This window comes from Talpa europaea (genome assembly GCF_964194135.1).
Source record: "Talpa europaea genome assembly, chromosome: 11".
Taxonomy (NCBI): Eukaryota; Metazoa; Chordata; class Mammalia; order Eulipotyphla; family Talpidae; genus Talpa; species Talpa europaea.
The window spans coordinates 34,171,530-34,194,205 of record NC_140078.1 but is presented as its reverse complement, the minus strand read 5'-3'; the positions used below and the strand labels follow the sequence as shown (position 1 = coordinate 34,194,205).

The window sequence follows — 22,676 nt, the reverse complement described above, 5'->3', positions numbered from 1 at the left end:
TTACCACGTCATGATCTCTCATCATTCCTGGGAAGGAAAGTGCCTCTTGGGTACCGCATGAATCTTCAATAACACATTTTCTTGTCCTTTAAATAAGGACAAATTCTCTCTCACCAAGAATATCACCTATTTTTTTTCTTACAAACTGTCAGCAGGAAGGCAGACAGGAGCATCTTTTAGTTTTAGTTATCTGTGGGGTCCCAAGATGTGGGTCAAAACCTCTCCAGAAAGGAGAAAGGGCTTCTTACTACTCTTTCCACTGCACAGACTTTTTCATCTCAGCTGAAGGTTTGAATCAATATCTGGTCTAACCCACAGTGTGAAGAACGCTCTCTAAGAGCATATGCTCTTCTCCATGAAGGGCTGTACTCCCGTCAGCGTCGGAGCCTCAGAAAGAATGCATGTTTACACTCTGTACTCTCCAAGGGGTAATATTTATCATAAAAATCTAAAACATATTCTTCAGTCTTGAATCCAAACTTCTGGTACAGCAGCATAGCGGGGTTGCTTGCTGAGACGTGAAGGGTCACATCCTTGCCCATGCAGGTCTGCCAAAAGGGTGGAAAAATACAAGATAAAAATGAAAAAGCCTGAGGGAAAATGAGTAGGTGAGGAAACTCTTTTAAGTGTAGGTAGTTAGTTATGGATACCAGAGAAATCAGAGACTGTAGCTGAGACATTGCAACACCTAGCAACAACTGGAAACAGAATGACTTTTTTTGGGCTGATCAAAACATTCAAGAAAACATTCATCAAGACTAAGAAAATTGGTAGTATTCTGGGTGGTTTTTTTTCTCTGAAGCAAAGGCCATAGGAAATATTTTATTGTATACTTCATTGATTTATAACTCAATTACATTTAAGTATGTCAAATATATAAATACCAAATACTATGATAATCTTGAAGAAACAGAGAACAGGATGAGAAGTTATGCTTTTTATAACTAAATGTTACCCTGCATCCTGATCATACTTGTAAAAATTCTCTTCCTAGATCTACTAAAAATGATGCTAAATTACGTTGCCAGATATGAAATATTGCTTTTCTTTTAATTACAAAACCTGAAGACCCTGTGTGGACCTTTTGAATTCCAAAGTCCAACTTACATGCCTTCTAAACTTACACAATTAGCTCCTCAGAACTGAAATTTCTATATTTAGCTCAACTTAGGGGAAAAGAGGAATAATCACTCTATCAGTACAAACCCTTAAATTCATTAATCAGTGCACAGAATAAAGTATGCTGACAGTCATATAAATTAAGAATTTGCTTTTTAATAAGGAAGGTGTTAAAATGCTAAAGTGGACACTGTCCCTGAAATTTACAATTACTAGATCCACAAGGCCTCTATTTAAGAACTCCTCTGTGAAAGCTACCACCTTCTTTCTCCGCTTCATTTACACTCTGCATTCAGGCATCTTTGTGAGAGGAGAGAACTACCAATATACTGACAACGAAAGTGTTATGAATATAACATAGACATGAATCTTGTGCGATGATACTAATGCGCTTCACACTGAATATACACATGGTCTAACCATGGCAACCACCGAGTACTGCTGACTAAGGAGAACTGTGTCTGGGCCTGGGGTTTATGATCTGCCTAGGGGCCAAGCACCCACATACTAATACAAAGATGAACAATCCTCCACCCAACCAGTGCAAGTTCAGTAAGGACTGACTGCCAGGCCTTGTGTTGGGTAGTCACATCAAAATGTCATCCCTGCCCTGCCCTCAGGCCCTTGCAGATGAAGGGGAAGGCAGGAATTCTGTAAATGTTTTGCTAAGATGCACTGATGATGACAGAATAGAGGCTGATTCTCTGACTGGGGAGTGGGGGGAAAAAACAGAAATAACTGAAGTCTCAAGTAAAGATAACATGATAAGGTAACACATATTAACTGCCAATGAAGAGTAAAGAAAGCAAGTACTAGGAAGATAATTCTAAGGTTCCTACCATCATTTGGGAATTACTAAGTAAGTTTCACCAAAAGTTGGAAAAAAACCACTTTATCATCTCCATTCTCTATTAAAAAGGAATCTTGCCCACATAACACACAATCCTCTATACTAAAAGGTTTCTAAATAAAAGTTACCATGGAAATTTTGGAAGGAAAAACCTTTGCATGTTTTTTGGATGTTATTTTGTTTTCAAAGGAGTTACAAATATATCAAAAAATGACTTATAATTCAGTATTTAAATCAAGTCTCAGAAGATTCATACCAGATTATACAATGATAGCAAAATTAAAACAGTCAGCAACAACAGAGTATGTCTGAATGATTGTTTTGCTAAAATGTCTAAAAATCAGAGCGGTGGTGACTCTAAGAGCAGTGCTGGTGACCAACATGGACAGTGTGAGTTCGTTCAGTTCTCACTTTTGGTACTTTCTCATTTGATTAGCAACACATGTTCACAAACTGGTTTCTTTGAAACCTGGATCTAAACAATAATCTTATTTTAGAGAGGTAAAGATTTTTGTCCGTGTGCTTTAATAACCTCTGGAATAAGGGCAACTGGCTTTCTTTCATTTGATTTTCGAGGCAACCCATTCCACTGGTCCATGTTAGGAAGGATCAGTTTCATCCTGTTTTCAAGGCTTTCAAGGCAGCCCAGAGCAAGCCAGCAGAAAAGCGCAGACAACTTACCTGAATCAGATGATAAATCATGAAAGTCGCAATTCCTGCTCTTCTCCATTCAGGGTGGACAAAGAGAAATGAAATGTAAGCTTCATTGTACTTCACATCAGGAACCATGAAGCCAAAGGCAATGATGACTTTTTTATACAGGACAACAACACTGAAGTCTGGATACTGCAGGCACTCAGACAGGTCAATGCCTAAAGAAAAGAGATTGGAGATTCAAACTGTGCTTTTTTAGAGTTAACGAACATCAAACTGTTTAGTCTGTACTTACAGCTACACCTGGATGCTAAACAAAAAACAAACAACAGCAATAAATGGACACAAAGATATTACCATAAACACTATACATTCAGATCATTAAAAATAAAAGTGTATTTTACAAACTAGCAAAGTTAAAATAGTCTTTTCTAAGCACACGTGTTAAAAGAAGACAAGTAGGACAGGGTGAGTAGTAAAGAGCCACGTGTTCAGAACTGGAAACACCTGGCTTTGAACTCTGTGTTCTCTGGCAAATGTGTGTCCGCTGACACATTTCCTGGCTTCTGCACCAGATAAGCACACACAGAGACCTCACAGAGTGGGGACCCGAAAGTGTCCATATCGGTACAGCCTTTACCTCACATATATATATATAATTTATAAGCTATTTTGTATAAATGATACATGTTACAATAACAGGTTAAATAAATGTCTCTTTCAGCCCCTATATCACTCTCAAAAGAGTAAGCACAACTCTGTCACCACATGCATTATTACATGATAACAAGAGGAAAAGGATGACACAGTTCTTATCCTGATGAAATCTCATCTAGAAGACATGTACTATTTCCTTTATATTTTAAACATAGAATGGTAAAGCAGATCCACAAAGAATGTGTTTATATTTAGTAGGGAAATGTGTTCCTTTAATTAATGGCTTTGGTCTTCAAAGACGACACGTTAAGGCTGATAAAAAGACAAGTCATATAGTTTATTCTTATTTTCAAAGCCTGTGATTGGGATATTTGACTTTTTATAAATACCTTTTGTCCATACTAACACTCTCTCTAAGGAACAATTAAATAATCACACAAACAGAATTATTAAGCAAAAATCAAGCTACCACTCTGTTTATCTTCGATAGACATTACCTGGAATCTAAACATATGTAGTAGAAGCAAAACAGGATAAATCTTTTATTCATTAATATTCAGGAAAAAAATGGTACAACAAACAAAAACACTGTTTATTACTTTGATTGCTGACTGCTTCTTCATCTTAGTAGTGGTTTATATTTTACTATTTCTATGTTAGTGGAGACCAACTAAAATAATCAGGTGACATGATAAAACATTAACTTAAAAATTCTAAAGTGACATAAACAGAAGACTGATCTGTCACTTTGAGAGAGGGAAACATACCAGGCCAGAAAAACTCCTGACACATTGAGTTTATCGTTGGAATGTGATTTGGCCGAACATAGCAGTAATCGAGAGGTGCATCGGGCTCTGGTGTCCAGTGAGGGTCACTCTGGTGCAGGTGGGAACGAATCTGTGACAGGAGTTGCAGTTTGGGTGGCTTTGTTTCATAGTCACGCCTCCAGTACCACAGAAAATAAACAAATATAAGTCAAGAAAAATATCCAACAATATTCCTAGCCTTTTGATTTACACAAACTCTTTGGTGTGCTTGAAATTTTTACTAATTTGTACTACTTCATATGGCAGCTAATTTTCTAACAGCTATAATACTTTTCTGGTATGTAATTTAGAATTCACTCATTAAGAGTCACTGGACGATTGACTGCCAGAAGCTCTGCTAGGGGTAGTGATCCTTAATGAACAAAGGCAGTAAATACAAACAGCATCTTCACTTGACTCTGAGTTCTCCGATCCAGGACAAAGCCCAAGGGAGGGAAATTTAAATCAATGAGTGTGAAATCTAATAAAGTTAACATATCCTTATCCAAGGGCAGCTGAGGAGCACTAGAGACAAGAGGACTCTGAGGAGGCTGACACAGTGCCTGCCCAGGAAGGCAGCGCTGGTCAAGGAGGCCCATGGATTAAAACTGCAGAGGAGTACAGTCAGCTAAGCCAATGTGTTCTCTCAATCACAGTATGACTAGACAAGGGGCCTCTCTAGTTCCCTCAGCATCAACAGCACTGCTCAGAAAAGAAGCTCATCAGATACAAGCCCAGTTAAAACATCTCTGATTTTTTCATTGTACAAACTATTAAATATATATATCTTTAAAATTTTAAATAAATATGATAATCATCATGACATCTAACAATAACAAAGGACCATCTTTTCTGCAAAACAGCACTGTTGAAACAAGTAGAGGATGAGAGTGGACATGTAGCAGAGACTTAATCTTGGCCAATACCTACTCAGAGGTTTTGGTATTTGTTCACTCCAGCAAGGGAGTGGGGCACAGAAACCACAATATTCCTCATGGCATACTCGCCATCACAGCTTTGCTCCATGTACCTGATATAAGGTTTCAAGATCCGAGATGTATAAGGGCTGACAATACTTTGGTCCACAGCCATGTCTTCAGATCCCACCAAACGATACAAAAACTTAGTGGTCTGGTGCCTAAATCCTTTCCTTGATGGCAAGGCAGTCTATGAGAAAGAAACACTGGTTATATAAAAATAAAATTACCTCAAGGATTGGTTTGATTTCCACAGATAATATACTTATGACATTTTCAAGCATCAGAACATACATCATTTTACATTATTTATTTGGTAAGTTCAAGTTTCAACAGAATCTTCATAGGTGTCTTTGCATAAAATTCCATATGAAAGACTAATTACAGTTGAAAGAGTTTAAAATAAAAATGTATTTTTTTTAATTTTTAGTTATTTAAAATATTTTAAATCCCTGAATGAAATTTCAGATTGAACACTGGATTTACAACTTCTCTAGGTTCCATTTGTCTATATTATGCCTTCAATCCATTCCCTGAATATTAATCAGCACTAGTATCAAGCATGTAACAAATCCATGGGTCATGTTTTATTAGCAGTCTCCGTTATCCACAGAGCTTCAGGGGCCAGTTGTTGAACCTGTATATGGGTTTAATAAGACATGTTTCTATTCCAATGAGTAAATATAAGTAGGACAGATGTAGATCATCATCATTCAAACAAATCACCATACAGGCGACGCCAGAAGTTCAATGATGTTTTTTAGGAGGGTCCTAACAAACTGAGAATCCAACTGGAGGTGTCTGTTCTCCAGCTGAGTGCTGGTCTACGGCCCTCAATCATGTAGAAACAGAACACATGCCAATTAGGGATTTATAGCAAAGAACTCAGATGAAAGATTAAAAGGCACATTATAAAGTGGTTTGCATCAGGGGTTGGATGAAGTTTAGAAACTCAAGTTGTTTTTGTAGAATCAGTTTGCTCTTAGCCTAGAAAATAACTTTGTTGAAAAGAGTGAGAATTTCTGCTTTGATAATATACTCTCACTTTCCCAAACTGGACACCAAAACTTTCAAAGACCAACTGTGAAATTCTTCCAGGATTTTAAAATAAATTTCAAAGTGAAATTCAAAGCTGTGGTATGCAGTTTCCAAATATGGCAACCAACACTTCCCCCGCTGCCTCGCTGCCTGTGGGTACAAATGGCTCCTCACATCAAAAGGCAGAGTCAACCTCTGTCTTTGAACCTGGTTAGGCATTGTGATAGGCTTTGGCCAATCAGAAAGTGGTAGAAGGTTTTCATTCTGAAACTGAGCCCAGGTCTTAAGAAGACTGGCAGCTTCCATTTCTCCCTTTCCAATTCTGACTACTCTGGTGTCCACACTGGGCCACTGAATGACGAGAGGCCACATGAGGACAGCTTCTACAGGGGGACCCAGGTCCTAGCTAGGAACTGAATGTAGCCACATGTGACCCCTGCTGACAGCACATAAGTAGAACTACCACCCTGGCCATCCGAAAGGATTAGACTATTAAATAGTTACTGTTTTAAATCACTAAGTATTGGGGTGGTTTATAACATAACTGAAATACTACTGAACCACTGGCCCATGATCTACTACCTGGCTAACGTTTCCAGGTTTAACTTCTGTGGAATTCCATAGATGTTAAGCAGTAACCCAACTTATTTTCATCTCCACTGCTTTTAAACCACCCTCACCTTCTGCCTGAACCACCACCTCTCAGTCTTCCTGCTGCGACTCTGATCCTGTATCATCCATTCTCCACACAGAGCAGATTCACTTTCCTTGATCAAAACCCCCACGCGGCTTCTGTATGTGCAGAACACAGCTCAGCCTCCTCATTCATAAGCTGTGGGGGTCCGGCCCCATTAACTAAATGGCCTTCTCTCCCACAACCTCCCTCCTCGACCATCATTGTTCCAGCCCCATAAACCAAACGAACTCCTGCCTTAGGACCCACACCTGGGCTTTCTTTCTGCCCTGAATCTTCTTCAGACTGAGTCACCCTGTGGATCAGGATTGGTAGGCGTGTTACCTCCACAGAAAGGTGGTCCGAAGTGCTGCCATGGCCCTCACTCCATGCCACCGCAGCGCTGCTCTCACAGGAAGTGATCCTGTGTATTTAAGCAGTTAGTCCTGTCATTTGCCTGCTCTTGAGATGGCAGCTTCATAAGGGCAGAGACCTTCTCTGTCTTAATTCACTAGAGGATCCCTAACTAGTACAGTGCTTGGAACATACAAAGTACCCAACTTACATAACTTACATTTGTTAAATGACAAAATGCTGGGGGCGGGGGGTTGGAGGAAATCATCCTAAAATGAAATAAGTTTGGAAAATATGAAATGAATTTCTTCAAACTATTAATTCTAAGCAAAATGGGTGGATTGCTGGGTCCCATCCCCAAACCTAACTTGGGAGAATGCCACAAGAAGGGAAGATGGAACACAAAGGTGATGAGAAGCCCAGTGAAAAGCGATTGGGTACAGGTCAGAACAAAGTGCTGCCTAGAGCAGACAGGCTCCGCACCACTGGCTAGGGGAGCAGGGTGAGGGGAGGAGAGGAGAGGAGCTTCCAGATTAGGCCAGATCTCTGCCAGCAAGCATCAGCTAGAGAGGCAATGATGTTAGAGCAGCACTGGAGCTTTCCAGAGGGGGAGCTCCTGAGCATTCCAAAATCCCAAGCAATAACCAGAAGAGGGAGCTAAAAAGGAGCACTGGGGCCCTATGTCCTGGGAGCATCCCTGAGAGGTAAGGTTGCCTGATTGTGGAGAAAGATGAGATTGGCTGAGCCCAGGGACTCCCTTCTTATAAAATCTGCCAAGAGCGTAACCAGCTGGGAACCAGGCTTTTGCTCTTTTCCTAGCTATTACACTATCAGCAAAGGCAACATATAATACTAAGGGAATATCCATTCACAGGAAAAAAATTCAAGACATGTAAATAAGGAATGCAAAACAACAAAAGGATAACAAACTAAACAAACTGAATGGAAAAGGCAGAATTAATTTACCAGACAGACAAAGATATTTAAAAAGCACAACAGACATCAGGGAAATGCTAATCAAGACCACAATAAAACACATCACTGAATACTCACAAAGATGGATATAATCAAAAAGACAGGTAATAACAAGTTTTGGTAATAATACATGGAGAAACCAGACTCTTCACACACTGCTGAGAATAAAATGGAGTAGTCATTTTGGAAAAAGTCTCACAGTTCTTCAAAAAGTTAAACATTATGTTATTATTTGATGCAACAACTCCATTCCTAGGTATGTACCCTAGAGAACTGAGAACATGTCCACACGACAACTTGAACACAACTGTTCACAGCAGTATTATTCATAACAGCGAAAAGGTAGAAACATCCCAAATATCCATGAGCTGATGACTGGATAAACAGTGTGGCATAACTATACATTGGTATATTATTTAGTCACATAAAAAAATGAAGTAGGGGCCTCCCCAGTGGCCTAGGGGGTAAGTCTTAGTGCTATCATCACTGTAGCCTGAGTTCGATCCCCGGCCAGGGAGCTAACACACGTGGCAGAGCAGACCTCTCCATTTTGCCTGCTGCTCTCCTTAGCAGTGTATTTCAGTAGATATGCCTGTTCTGCTCCCTACTCTGTTTCTGGCGAATCCACTCACCCTCTCCCACCTCTGGCCTGCACCCCAGTTCTATGTGAAAATAAATAAAATCTTTTTAAAAAATCAAGTATAACACAAATCTTAAAAACATTATGCTAAGGGAAAGAAGGCAGTTAGAAGGACTGTATCTTTTACGATTCCATTAATGAGATATTCTACTAATAAGAACAGAGAAATTACATAAATGGGGGAGCTGTTGTGGGGAGCTTAACAAGTAACAGCAAAGGGTTTAGGGTTTCTTTTTATGGTAATAAAAATGTTCTCAAATTGTGGTGATGGATACACAACTCTAAGTATCTGAGAAACCACTGAGACTTTTAACAATTTAAATGAGTGAACTACATGGTGTGTGAATCTCTATTGATATTTTTTTTAAAAATCAGAGTATAAGAGGTAATAAAGGAAGTGGAAAGAGCATGAGCATTTATGAAGCACTGCTTTACTCATGACATACTAAATACATCATTGAAATAGAGGGATCAACAAATGATTTTTAAAACCCTACATAAAGGCAATGAAAGAGGCAGAGGCATGATGATTTCAATGTCCATATTAGGAGTTCAGAAGGGGAGTGGGAAAATAGGAAATATACTTAGAGAATCAGTGATGAGGAATTCTGCAAACTAAAGAAGTGTAAGAGAACTGCAGGTTTCCAGTCCAGCATATCAGGAATTTGGAAATCATCACTCTATCCTAACAATTGTTCTTAGATCACCAGACAAGTAAGGTCACAAAGCAAACCATTGTCCTCCAAATTGTAAGAGAAAAGAGGGTACAAAGAACCACAAGTATTAGAGTGAGAAACCGTAGGAACCAGTAGGTAGGCAAACCTAAACTGTAGTGGATGAGTTGCTGGAGGCTAAGTGTGGACAAATGTGAGAAACAAAACTGTGGGGTATAGGGAGAGGGAGCTCTGCCAGGTTCTCACAGTGAAGATCAAAGAAAAATCCCCTCATGCTTCTGCATGGGAAGGGAGAAAGCAGTATTTTGAAATATGTCAGCGCATTCTGTTATTCTTCACAAGATCTTGCCCTCAGTGGAAACTATTTTGCTAGAACCTTATCTATTGGGATTTTATCAGAACCTAACCAACCTATGGGAAGGAAAATATGCAAACCAGCCCCCTCTGGCCATCCCATTCCATCTAGTTGGGAAGAAAAAACTGCAAAGCACTTGTAAAGTTCACAGACCAGGAACACAGGCTTACTAAAGAATGAGAACTAATCACAGGATTGTAGAATCCTTTGAGTTTTTTCTCACCCTGTACCTTACCACCTCACTAACAGCATATTTTCTACATTTCCTTTTACCAGTACAAATCTAGCTTTCAACAAAATATTACAAGGTATACTAAAAGGCAAAAAAAAAGTCTGACGAGACAAAACAAGCAAATGAACCAGATTTAGATATGGCAGAGATGTTGGAATTACTAACTGGGAATTTAAAATAATGGTTAATATGTGAAGAGTTCTAATGGACAAAAACAGACAGTATGAGAAAACAGATGGGTAATTTAAGCAGGAAATGGAAGTCCTAAGAAGGAATTAAAGAGAGATCAAAACACTGTAATAGTAATGAAGAATTATTACACTGGTCATCACAAAGAAGAGAATCACTGAGCTTAAGGATATGGCAACAGAAAACTGAAAAGCAAAGAGAAAAATAACTGAAAAAAAATTGAATAGAACAGAATATCAAAAAATGCAGCGCAACTGCAAAAGGAATAACCTATGCAAAATGACAATACTAGAAAGATAAAATATTTGAAGCAACAATTGTTAAAGTTCTTATTTGGCTTTAATGATACAACAAAAGGACTTTAGAGAGAAATCCAATCAAGGTTCAAGCTAGGAATATTTATTTGTGGTTCACCCAATAGGAGAGGGGTGGCAACTGCCCTGAGAACACTCTTCACCTCAGAGCAGCAGCAGTCCTAGTTTTATTGGGCTGATCACCAGGGTGGGGAAAAGGAGAAGCAGGGGTACTGGCTAGCCAGGGTTTTGAGGTTTTCAAAACAAACAAGGACCAGGTTCCAGGGGTTCTGTAACATAATGACTGAGAATTCCGCAAATTAATCAGACACCAGAGCACAATCACAGATGTAGAAAACGCAGAGAACACACAGGATAAATGTCAAGAAGCATGTAAGACTGAAAGAATAGTTGTCAAGTAAACTAAACATGAGTAAAAATACTTAAAATAAAAGGATGTATTAAAGATCAAATACAAAGAGAAAAGGAGGCCACCTAAACAAAAAGAATGAGATTGAACTGAGACACTCAGGGACATTATATGCTAGTACTCACCTGGTACCGGTCAAGGATTCTGAAGTCTTGACAGGTTGTTCTATACGTGGCTTGTCCAGCTGGAAGCCGGGAAACTCCTTCTTTGGCTCCATAAATCCCATCAACTAACAGCAGAGCAGCATTAACAACTTGATCCAAGTCAAAGAGAGGTAATCCCCGATCCCTTTTTGCTTGTCTGACTATCAATTTACGCTTTAGTCTCCGAGCTTCTGGTGTCATGGCAACAGCACTGGGACAAGCTTCTAGCCTCTTAAGGAGCAGCTTTTCCTCGTAGATGCTTGCAGGGGTGTACTTGGGCCCTTTAGGTTTCCTGTCCTTTTCCAATTGAGGCTTCCTCTTTTCTCGAGCTCTTGTTTGCAAGGATGTGTTGGAATCTGTATCTTCACTGTCAATGTCCATCCGGTCGGGTTTTTCCTCCTCACTCTCTACTTCTTGCTTTATCTGTTCAGGTGCTCTGACCTTCTTTCTGACTCCAACCACTGTCCCAGAAGTGGCTGACCCAGCTGGAGGTGGAACATACTCCATCCCTGGGTCTATGACTCCATCACCTTCGATCTCATCATCATCTGTGTAGAGTACAAAGTAGCGTAGTAAGATACAGAAAAGAAAACATGCAGAGCACCCTGCTTACAAGGTGGAAACTTACACATTTATATTATGACCACACAGGAAGTAAAAGACCTAAGAAAGGTAACTCTTACCATGAAATAAGGCTTGTGGTGGCATCACATCTGGAATCAGATCTGCTTCAGAAAGCAAGCTAGGTGTGGCTGAGTGAGAGGCGGGGGTTCCTGGGGCAGAGAAATCCAGAGATGGAGAAGGAGATGGGCTTGTCAGCGGAGTACGGTCAGAGGAACTCAAGGATGAAAAGTCAATCACTTCTCCTTTTTCAAGAATTGAGTCTGTCCTGCGGCCTCGGCTTATGAATTTTACAGGGGTAGAAGAAGTGCTCCTGTCAAGAAAGCCAGCTGCTTCCTTCTGGGCTCTTCTAATGTCTTTGGCTTCTTGAGTACGAGACCTTTTCTCCTTTAATTCCATGGCAGATTCCACAGGATTCCGACTCGCCCTTTTTCTAAGTCCTTCAACTGTAATGATGGGATCCAAAGTTGGTTTTGAGGCTGCAAGAAAAGAATAAGTATCTAAAAAATTTTAAGTAATTATTCAAATTTAGTTTCTTTTGCTAATTTATTTTTACGAGCCTACTACCATGATCAAAGTAGAGAAATGTTCAATGAATGCCCTAAACTAAGTCTTGGCTATCCTTAACAAGAAAAGGAAATTGGTATTAGTTGCCACTGTCACCTGCCCTGATCTCTCTGAACTCTAGCGGACGAGAAGGGGGGCAAGTAAGGAGGTCTCTATACCATGGCTCATACCAAGCAGGCTGCCTATGAATCTACTGGTGATAAAACACAGAGGAAGAAAGTGGCTACAAAAGCTACTTGCAAGAGTGCATCCCCTACTGGAGGGGTGAAGAAACTTTATCATTACAGGTCTAATTTTTTGGCACTCTGTGAAATCAGATGTTATCAAAAGTCCACTGAACTTCTGTTTCACAAACTTCCCTTCCAACATCTGGCGCAAGAAATTGCTTCTTCCAAGGTGTGCACTTCCAGGGCAAAGGTAACATTACTTTGCAGGAGGCAAGTGAGGACTATTTGGCTGGCTTTTTTGAAGACACCAACATGAGTGTTATAAATGTCAAACCATCCAGCTAGCATGCTAAATAGATGTAAAACATGCTTAAGAATTCAATGTGATGGGAAACATTTCATTCAGAAAAAAAAATTATCTTCTTCTTGTTATTATTGATAGCTCTGAATATTAGATATTTCTCCCCATGATGTCAAAATGTACCTGTGTACATTATTGCAAGTGGAAAACTAGGGGGCAGAAACTAGATAGAAGCAGTTTTCCCATTTCCATCAGTGTGTAACTTTTTAATATAAATATGGGGACATAAAGTATTACTGCAAGTCAAAATGTTTCAGTGAACAAGTTTCAGAAATTCAATTTTATAACAATTATAAATAAAACAGCTCGATTTTTCTGGGCAATGTCAGCATTTGGATTTTCTTTAAAACAAGAAATTGCTTATTGACAGCATTTAAATGTTGCTTGTAGCATTTTTATCATACTGTAGATTCCATCCTCTCACTATACTTTTCAGAGTGGTCCTACATGCAAGTACATGTTTTTAATGTCGTCTGCCTTCCATGCTGTTCCTGTAAGTTTGTTATTAAAATATATTAAAATAAAACAAAAAAGTAAAAAGAAAAAGGGAATTATAATGCAAATTTAAACAAATACTATCTTTCACCTACTGTAATTGATAAACATGAAAAGTTGACAATACTTAGCATTTGGGGGAAATGGGTATTTTTATGCCTTTTTTAATAGGACATAAATTTTATTACTATTTTTTGGAAAGTAATTTGGCAACACCAATAAAAATTTCGAATGAATATGCTCTTTGATATAGCAACCTGTTTCCAGGCAATTGCCACATAAAATTTGTACATGGACACAAACAATTATAACTGTAGTATTTTTTAAAATAGCAACAAAAAAGAACAAAAATACCCAAAACGTCCATCAACAGGAAAATGGTTTAATGAATTGTAGTATAACATTTAATGGAAGACAAAGGAATAAAAGAACTTAAGGCAGATCTACATGTACTGTTGTGGAAGCATGTCGAAGGTATACTAATAAGCAAGGGAAATAATGAAGAACAAGTATTATTTTTTTTCCAAAAGGAAGATGCTTCAATAGATAGAGATGGTTTCTAAAAGCATTCATTAATGACAATGGGAACTCTGCAAAGTAAACTGCAGATAGAGGATATACAAGGGAAATTTCAGTCTTTATAGCCTATGGTATTTTTTTTTCCCAATTTTATTTTCAAAAATTAAAGAACTCATTACAAAGTTTCATAAAAATATCAGATCAACATGTAATAGTAAACAGTTTCTTATAAGAATTTTAAGTATAAGAATTATACATAAGTATAAGAATCATATTATGGTTAGCCACCAAAAAAAAGAATTCTTATCTCTTAAAGATACATACTGAAATATTTAAGAATAAAATGTCAATGCCTGGGATTTATTTCTAAGTAATCCAGAGGGAACTGATGGAAGACTGGGAGAACATACTCAGGAAAAATCATATTTCATATTTCCAGCATTTAACTGTTGAAATGAATTGAAAGGTACATGGGGATTCATTATATTACTCTCTTCACAGCTGTTTAAGTTTAAAAATTTCCATAATAGAAAGTCTAAAAACAAAATTAGAATGAAAATAAAGTAGCTTTCAGACACCAAAGTGAGTCTATAAAACTGGCAGTTTGATTAGGAAATGTTTTTTGTATAATTATTTACAGCATATACAAAATTGCCTGCAGAGAGGCAGATGGGCTGGCTATCCCTGGCAAAGCTGGACTGGCTCCTAAATTCACACCTGCTGGGCTTCGGTCTGGCTCTCACACAGCTCTCACACAATACCTTTTACTTTCAAAGTAGAAGCAGACAACTTCTCTCCTTCAGGTTTCATTGTTGGGGGCCTATTGTGAACAAGTTTCCACCATCCTGGTTCTCCGAATTCCTGAGCGCCTGAACGGAAGTACATGGGACTTCCCACACTGAGACAACCTGCTACTGTGCTCCACCAGGTTGATGTCTTTTTCCTGGAGAGTCCAAGAGTTTTAAAATTATCGGCTTTTCAATTCCATCAACATTATATAAAATATACTCTATGTATACTCTATGACTCCTAGCAATGGAACATCCAATATATGAAAGGAACAGAGCATGAGAGTCAAGAGAGACACTTTGGAGTCCATCTGGCTTTAAATCTGGGCTCTACTACCGTCTAGCTGCCAAAGTTTTTTTATCTTTAAAAGCAAGATAATAGAATTTACCTCACAAAGTTGCTGTGGTTATTAAATGAAATAACTCAAACAAAGCTTATAAAACACTTCTGATCACAATCAAGATGATTATGTAGTTCTGCAGACCAATTTTAATTAACTTGAGTTGCCATTATATGTGATTAAATACAGCTCTCCAGAAAGGAAATTTAGAGAATCATCAGCCACAGTAAGCAATTATACCCAAGGAGCTGACAGAAGCCATCTCTTGGTCTGCTCCTATTGCTTCTTTGTAGTATGGTGGGAATAAAACTATATGGTAGGTCCCACAAAGAGTTGAACCTTAGAGCAATAACCAACACTGGCCCCCACAAGGGGCAAGCATTTCTAAATAATTACACAAAAGTACATATAGGGGCCTCCCCGGTGGCGCAGTGGTTGAGTGCTGGGTTGCGAGGCTGCCGGCAGCCTCTGCAGTGCCGGTTCGATCCCCGGCTGCTCCCCGGCCACCAGAGGAGGGTCCCACATGGCGCGCAGACCTCTCCTGCCACCCGCTGCTCCCCTCAGCAGTGTACCTTGGTCCCTCTTCCTGCTCTACTCCCTGCTCTGACTGGTGAATTCTCTCACCCTCCCGCACTTCTGACTGTACCCAGTGCTTGTATAAATAAATAAATAATAAATCTTTTAAAAAAAGTACATATAACAAAAATTTTTAATTATGTATAAAATGTCGATTATGCAAATTTCTGTTGATAATTCTAAAGGCAACTGTTGTATTTTCACCTTGAAAACCTAAGGCAATTATCACAAATTCTTAAAAAAAAAATCTTTCATAAAAAGGAGAGTCTAATAGTTGAAAAATCTTACTAAAAGGAAGCAAAAGGAAAAAGCATTCTTAGGAACAAAGATGTACTAGAAAATAGTAACTAAAAACTAATAGCTAGCAGCATGTTCTAAGAGGGAGAATGACACCTCAGCTTCACCCTGTACATACTGGTCTCACAGCACCTCTTCCACATTCTTGCCTCTTTCTAAGTTATCTCATTGTGGTTTTAAACTGTATCTCCCTTATTAGAAGCAATAATGAACATTTTCCCATGTATCTACTGGCCTTATGGATATACTTTTTGGTGAATTGTCTGATCTGCTCAATTTTAAATACTATGAATATGTTTTATCATATGTCATCAAATTTAAGATTCACTGAGTTTAAGATATGCTATTTTATTTACAGAAAGAAAATTAGCTATCCATTAAATTATCACACATCTTAGGGCCTCCCTGGTGGCGCAAGGGTTAAGACGCAACCTATGAAGCTATCTACAGCTACTGCAGCACGAGTTTGACCCCCTGGCCTGCCAGGGAGCTACCCACATGGTACAGCAGACCTTTCCTGACTTGTCTGCTGCTCCCTTTAGCAGTGTATTTCAGTCCATCTGCCTGTTTTATTCCCCACTGTGTCTCTGGTGAATCTTCTCACTCCCCACACCTCTGGCCTGTATCCCAGTTCTTGTATGCATAAATACATAAATCTTTAAAAAATAAATACATAATCACACATCTTATTATAAGATGTATTCAGCTGTCAGATATCAAAACTTGGAAAAGTGTGCACCTTAAATAAAATATGGTAATAGAAAAAAGTAATCAAAAAATTCTTTACTAGTCACAGTAATATTCTCTATAACAATTCAGGACCAGAAGTCAGAACTGTAAAAGCAGATTAAATAGTCATACATAAAATGACAATTAAATGGTAGTTTGTGTGTACTTTTCAACTTGTTTCTACAATAGGTACATAAAATTATTTAGATTAGCCCTAAATAAATTGGTATACATTTAAATTTTAATGAAACATTAAAGGCATAAGAGAAAAAGCAGTAAACATCTGAAAGAAAAATATATTTTAGAACTGCATTACACAGCATATAGATTCTATGGCAAATAAGAAATTGTTATCATTGTTAAATATGACCTATGGACTTGTGTCTACAAGCCATAAACTCCAACTACTATAGCACTGCTTTATTTTTAGTGCACTTATTTTTATAGTTCCATTCTATTTATAGTAAATGATAAGGGTTTTCTACTAACCATGGTAGTTTGAAGTTTCTTTTAAAAATGATTTTTTTTTTCAAGAAGTGACTTGATACAAGTAAATGATAATTCAAGTGATATACCAATAAGGCTAGAAACCACTAGTTTAATGATTAAACTATATAGAAGTTGCAGAGTAATTAATGCCTTTCAGTAGAAATATTAAAAAGGAAAAAAAAAAAAACAAAAACCTGAGCTGATTTCTCTCAGAACAAGCTCTACAAATGAACAAATGAAACAGCTGAAGAACTTGGTTAAAATACAGCAATATACTTAAAAATAGGCTATTTAAATCCAATCTCTTCTAGAAGACAATCTACTAAACAGAGCAGCACTGACAGATCATAAAAACATTCCAAGATCTAATTTTAACAGTTTTTTCCCTTTCTTGTCCCTTATAAATGGGGTATATTAAGTTCCATAAATAGTGCTACATCATTAAACTAAGACAACAGATTTCCTTTCTTTAAGAAAAAGAACCAGTTATACTGTCAATTCTTTTCTTAGTACTACTAAATAACTCAAGAACAAAAATAACTCCTTTTGTAAAAATGTACTAATCTATTCTATTTTTTCCTCACAGCAAACCTTCAGAAGGTCGCCCCTCCTTTCAACTGCCCTCCCTGAGCTCTGGCAACATTCACAGAGCTCTGACCTCTCAGCATTGGGGAGAAACAAGGCTGTCATGACTTCAGAGTGAGGATAGGTACAAACTCCCTGCTCTGACCATCAGATATTCAGAGCCTTTATCATGTCTACACTGATCCAAGTATGCAAGAATTATGAATATCACGTTGGATCTCAAAAAGAATTTGCCGATGCAGTGGCAAACTCACTAACCTTTAATAGTAATAAAAATCTTATTTGATCCATACGGACCCTTAGTTAAAACACATGGTCTCAGTGTCTGTGCACCAGCATCCCTAAATCTGAGGAATATAAACAGATACCAAAGAAGAGCACAAGGCAACAAAATCAAAGCACTACCATGAAAAGAAAAATTAATAAGACATGTCTATTAGCATGCCTATACGCCACTATGCAATGTAGCACTAAAAAGTATAAAACAGTTTTTATCTTTCAGCACTAGGAAAAACAAGTACTAAGAACACAAGGCTCTCGGACCTCCCTGGTGGCCTAGGGGTTAAGTCTCAGCGCTAACACCACTATGGCCTGAGTTCAATCTCTGGCCAGGAAGCTAACCCACATGACGCAGCAGACTTCTCCTGTCTTGCCCGCTGCACCCCTTAGCAGGCGATTTCAGTAAATCTGCCTATTGTGCTTTCCACTCTGTCTCTGGTAAATCCTCTAAGCCCCTGCACCTCTGGCCTACACCCCAGTACAAACAAACAAACAAATTAATAAATCTTTTTAAAAAAATAACACAAGGCTCTATTAATGAAAAGCAATTTAAATGGGTACAGTTAATAACTGCCATTATCTTTCTTCTTCTGACCTCCTAAAATGCACTGATTTCAGAAGTACCTGATAATCCTGTATCCTCAGATGGTTACTCATCTATTAAACAGCCAAAACACTCTATTTTTTAACATTCTAGAATTTCTTCAAAATCTATACTCAGTAGAAACCAGTTTCCTCTGGAAATAAGATGAGAAAATTATGGAAAACTATACATTTACTAGTATACTTTCATTATGATTTTTCATAAACAAGTTTTTAACTTAAAAAGTAATTTTCAGGATTAAAAATTTCCCTGTTACTGCTGCAAGTAAATACTCTTATTCTCTAAGGATATGCATTAGATTGTGTCAAATCACATATACATCATCTCCATTCAGGTAAGATTTTTTTTTAAATCACATTACCTATTCCCCAGTAAAAAGGTCCAATGTTTCTCAATAAAAGCACAGATATCTTCTTTCCACCTGAAATAACCTTGACGCCCACTTCCTTCCAGAGATAAATTGTACATTGCCAACATGACAACCTGAAATACAAACAAATTAAGGGCTGGGAGATAAGCATGATTAAGGCTGTTTCCATTTAGAGGGAAAAGTTTGTTTTATATTCTGAGTAGGAATGATGGGGAACAGAGGGGATAAAAGAAAGGGTACTATCTTGGGATAGTCTGACTACTGAATTTCACTTCCTTTTTTACTTTTATTACATGAATATCATATTAAATGAATATCACTAATCCACTTTATTATGTGGAGCTGTTCCTTGCATGTTCACATAAGCAGGTCATGCAAGACTGATGTGTGGTTGAACTGAAAGCACTGTCCTAAGCAACCCCCTCCATCCTGGTAGCCCTGCATCATACACACGGTACTAAATAAACTTAACCATGGGACATCAAGAAGCTTCTAAATGCCTACTCCAGTCAGCATTTTCTGACTGACTGTGCCAAAATTTATTAAATATTTTGAAAATCACCCCTACATATAAACTTTTAAGCTATTTAGAGGGGAAAAACGAAAGACTCAGAATTTTAAAACTGAAAACATTAAGACACCATCTACTCAGCATTCGGACAGTTTTTAGCTGTGGAAGTCTTTGTTCACATGATATCAGCATTAGATACTGGGCAAGGACCCAAAAAGGTATGACTGTTCAACCCATTCTCAGAGGACTCCAAGACACTTCCTAGTGCTCAATGTGAAAACTCCTCATCTGGTCAAACCATGTTAGATAAATAACACATGTTCACTGTAAAAGATTTCAGTAAAAGGGAAAAAAAGCAAAGAAGAAATTAAAAATCACTTTAAATCCACCATCAAGAAATTATCACTGTGGGCCTCCCTGGTGGTGCAAGGGCTTAAGACACACAACCTATGAAGCTGTCCACAGCCACTGAAGCACGACTTTAATCCCCTGCTGGGAAGCAACCCACATGGTGCAGCAGACCTCTCCTGATACGCCCGCTGCTCCCCTCAGCAGTGTATTTCGGTTGATCTGCCTGTTCTGTTCCCCGCTGTCTCTGATGTATCCTCTCACCTCCCACACCTCTGGCCTGTACCCCAGTTCTTGTATGCATAAATAAATAAATCTTTTAAAAAAAAAATATGAAATTGCTCTTACTTAAAAAAAAAAAAAAAAAAGAGGGGCCTCCCCGGTGGCACAGCAGTAGAGCACTGGGTTGCAAAGCTGCCCGCAGCCTCTGCAGTGCCAGTTCAATCCCCGGCCACCGGGCTAGGGTCCCACATGGCACCCGCTGCTCCCCTCAGCAGTGTATTTCATCAGTTTGCCTGTTCTGCTCCCCAGTCTGGCTCTGGTGAATTCTCTCACCCTCCTGTGCTTCTGACTGTATCCAGTGCTTGTATAAATAAATGAATAAATCTTAAAAAAAAAAAAATTATCACTGAACATTTTCAGTGACTGTTCTTCCAGACATCTTTCTGCATCTACATAAAATTTTGTAGATGTAATTTTATGTAATGTTGAAACTATACAAGCTATTCAAAGCATGCTTGCAACCTAATAAAAATGACCGATTGGGGGCCAGTGATATTGAAAAGGGGACAGAGAACCTAAGAAAAGAATCCTTAATCATTTCCATCAGGAATATCCTGAAGTGATTGGAAATTCCTTGGGGGAACAACCTCGTGAATTCTACAGAAAGAACTTTATACTCACTTGCTGCCACGTCAGCTTCAGTCTTTCGTACTGCTCCTTGCCATCTTCTGAGCAATCAGAACAGGTAAACCTAAAGAAGTTATCACCCTTAAGGTAACTGAGCTGATCCCTCAGCTGACCTAGGAGAAAAACAAGAAGGCACATCATAGTTTTATCTCAACCAGCGGTATCTCAAAGGCTTAATCTGTTCAACCAGATTTTTCTAGTTTCACTTTTTTTTTTTTTTTTTTCAGTCAACCCAAGATAGCATGATGGAGTGAGGGAGTAGATTTTTATTCTTCTAGCTTCAAGGGTATGCCCACTAAAATCTGTTGTCCCAAAAATCCCTACTGGAATTCCCAACTGTTAAAATGCCTGAGTCCTATGGGGGTCTCTTCACGCATTTTTTTCAAAAAATATGAGTTCATTCCATGTATGACACTGGGGTCAGTACAGGGAATACAGTGCCCAAGATGGACACAGTGCCTACTCCTAGCAGTATACTTATTCTGAGAGGACTGCATACACTGTACAATAGCACAGTGCTTCTTTATTCTCACTGGGCAACAGAATCATCCAGACTTATTTTGTACTTTTAAATATGCCTGGGCCTACCCCACACAAAATGGATCAATCTCTGGAACTGGGGCAGGGGCCTTAAAATCTTTTTTAAAGTTCCCCACATGATGTTGATGCTCATGTTGACGAGACAGGAAAACCAGCAGTGCACCACTAGTGTGACATGCGCTGTAGGGAACATAAAAAGGGTGTTCAATCCATATCAGAAAGAGAGCTAGAAAAAGAGAGGCCAGATGGGTGACAAAACTGACCAGGTGAAGAGAGGTACTTGTGTATTTGGAGAGATGGAGGGGATGAAAGCTATAAAGATGTACACTGCAGAGAGGAAATTAAAATGTGCAATGTTGCGGGGAAAAGAATTGATGGTAGAGAATTAATCACCCTTACTAAAGTTCCATTTACATGTGGGGATAGGATACTACAGAGAGCATAAAGAAGTTAGCAGGGGGAGGCCATGAAGGGGAGTTTCAAATCTGTCTTTTGAGAACAAGGGGAAAGCCTCTGAGATTTTCAAAAGAAACCTGAATTACTAAGCAGAGATAGCTCAGAAGCAAAAACTAGCTACTACGTAGGAAATTTTAGGTTTGTTTGGTAAGACTCAGGATGGCTGCTAAAGCATACTCCTTTAGAGCTGCAAAGCTGGCAGATGAAGTGTCCAGTTGAAGGACTGAGGGACCAAGGGAGATTTGGTGTATATCTCTGGCCAGTATATCAGAAGGCCAGCAAATGAAAGACAAGTATGGTCCTAGAAATAGGGCACAAAACACTTTTAACTGGTAATTCTGATCTACCATCAACATACAACAGCAGTTTTCCTGTAAGTTAAATATTAGCAGTGGTTTTTGGGAAATCTTTAATTCTAGAATGGGCCTAGAATTTTGTCCCAAATCCATGATCCTGCTAGAAAAATGTGTCTAATTCTTTAAGTAACACAAGATTTCCAATTTTCTAATATTTATTGGGTTACCATCAAGAACATTCATTTAACAATGTTGATAGCGGTTGACAGTATTTTTATTAGTACACATGTGTCTGTTTTATATAAATTTATAATTAATAAGCTAAACTAGTAATATAATAATCTTTTATTTAGGGCTCTTTTACAGGCTAGAAAAACAAACCTTCACATAGGAATTGACAAATTAAAGGAATTGAGAAGCTCCTTACTGGCCGGTATCCATTTTTGGCACTTGTCACAGAAGTAGGACAGCTGCTCCTCCATCCAGGACACATCTCCTTCATCACTGTTGAGTGAATCCCCACTCTGATCATGAGATAAGTCCACAGATGCCTGATCCTCCGACTCCACAATTAGGAGAGTCTCCCCTTCCACTTCACCCTCCTCCAGTCCTTCTGAGGTAGATGTTCTTGTGGCTTCATCATCATGTCGGCTTATCAAACTACTCAGGTGAATGTTACTATCCATCCCTCTCTGCCCGCAGGTGCAGAAGTGCTTTTCAGTAACAGTCCTAAGTTCTTGACACCAACTTTAAGGGGGTTTCTACTGGG

General features: G+C 38.6%; 1 protein-coding gene across 3 annotated transcripts; it reads right to left on the bottom strand.

Moving 5' to 3' along the window:
• Nucleotides 1–374: 374 nt before the first annotated feature.
• KAT14 (lysine acetyltransferase 14) lies at nucleotides 375–22,593 on the bottom strand (the record flags this gene model as incomplete). Of its 3 annotated transcripts, none has more annotated exons than XM_084246703.1 (10): nucleotides 375–548; nucleotides 2,651–2,841; nucleotides 4,048–4,232; nucleotides 5,117–5,253; nucleotides 11,042–11,607; nucleotides 11,743–12,159; nucleotides 14,551–14,732; nucleotides 18,839–18,960; nucleotides 20,610–20,728; nucleotides 22,335–22,593. In XM_084246703.1, the coding sequence occupies 10 exons, from the start codon at nucleotides 22,591–22,593 to the stop codon at nucleotides 375–377; spliced, it is 2,352 nt and encodes a 783-aa protein (XP_084102829.1). The 3 variants fall into 3 exon arrangements, with proteins under 3 accessions (XP_084102829.1, XP_084102830.1, XP_084102831.1); XM_084246704.1 differs by having other exon boundaries at nucleotides 4,048–4,223; XM_084246705.1 differs by having other exon boundaries at nucleotides 4,048–4,223; nucleotides 5,204–5,253.
• Nucleotides 22,594–22,676: the final 83 nt, after the last annotated feature.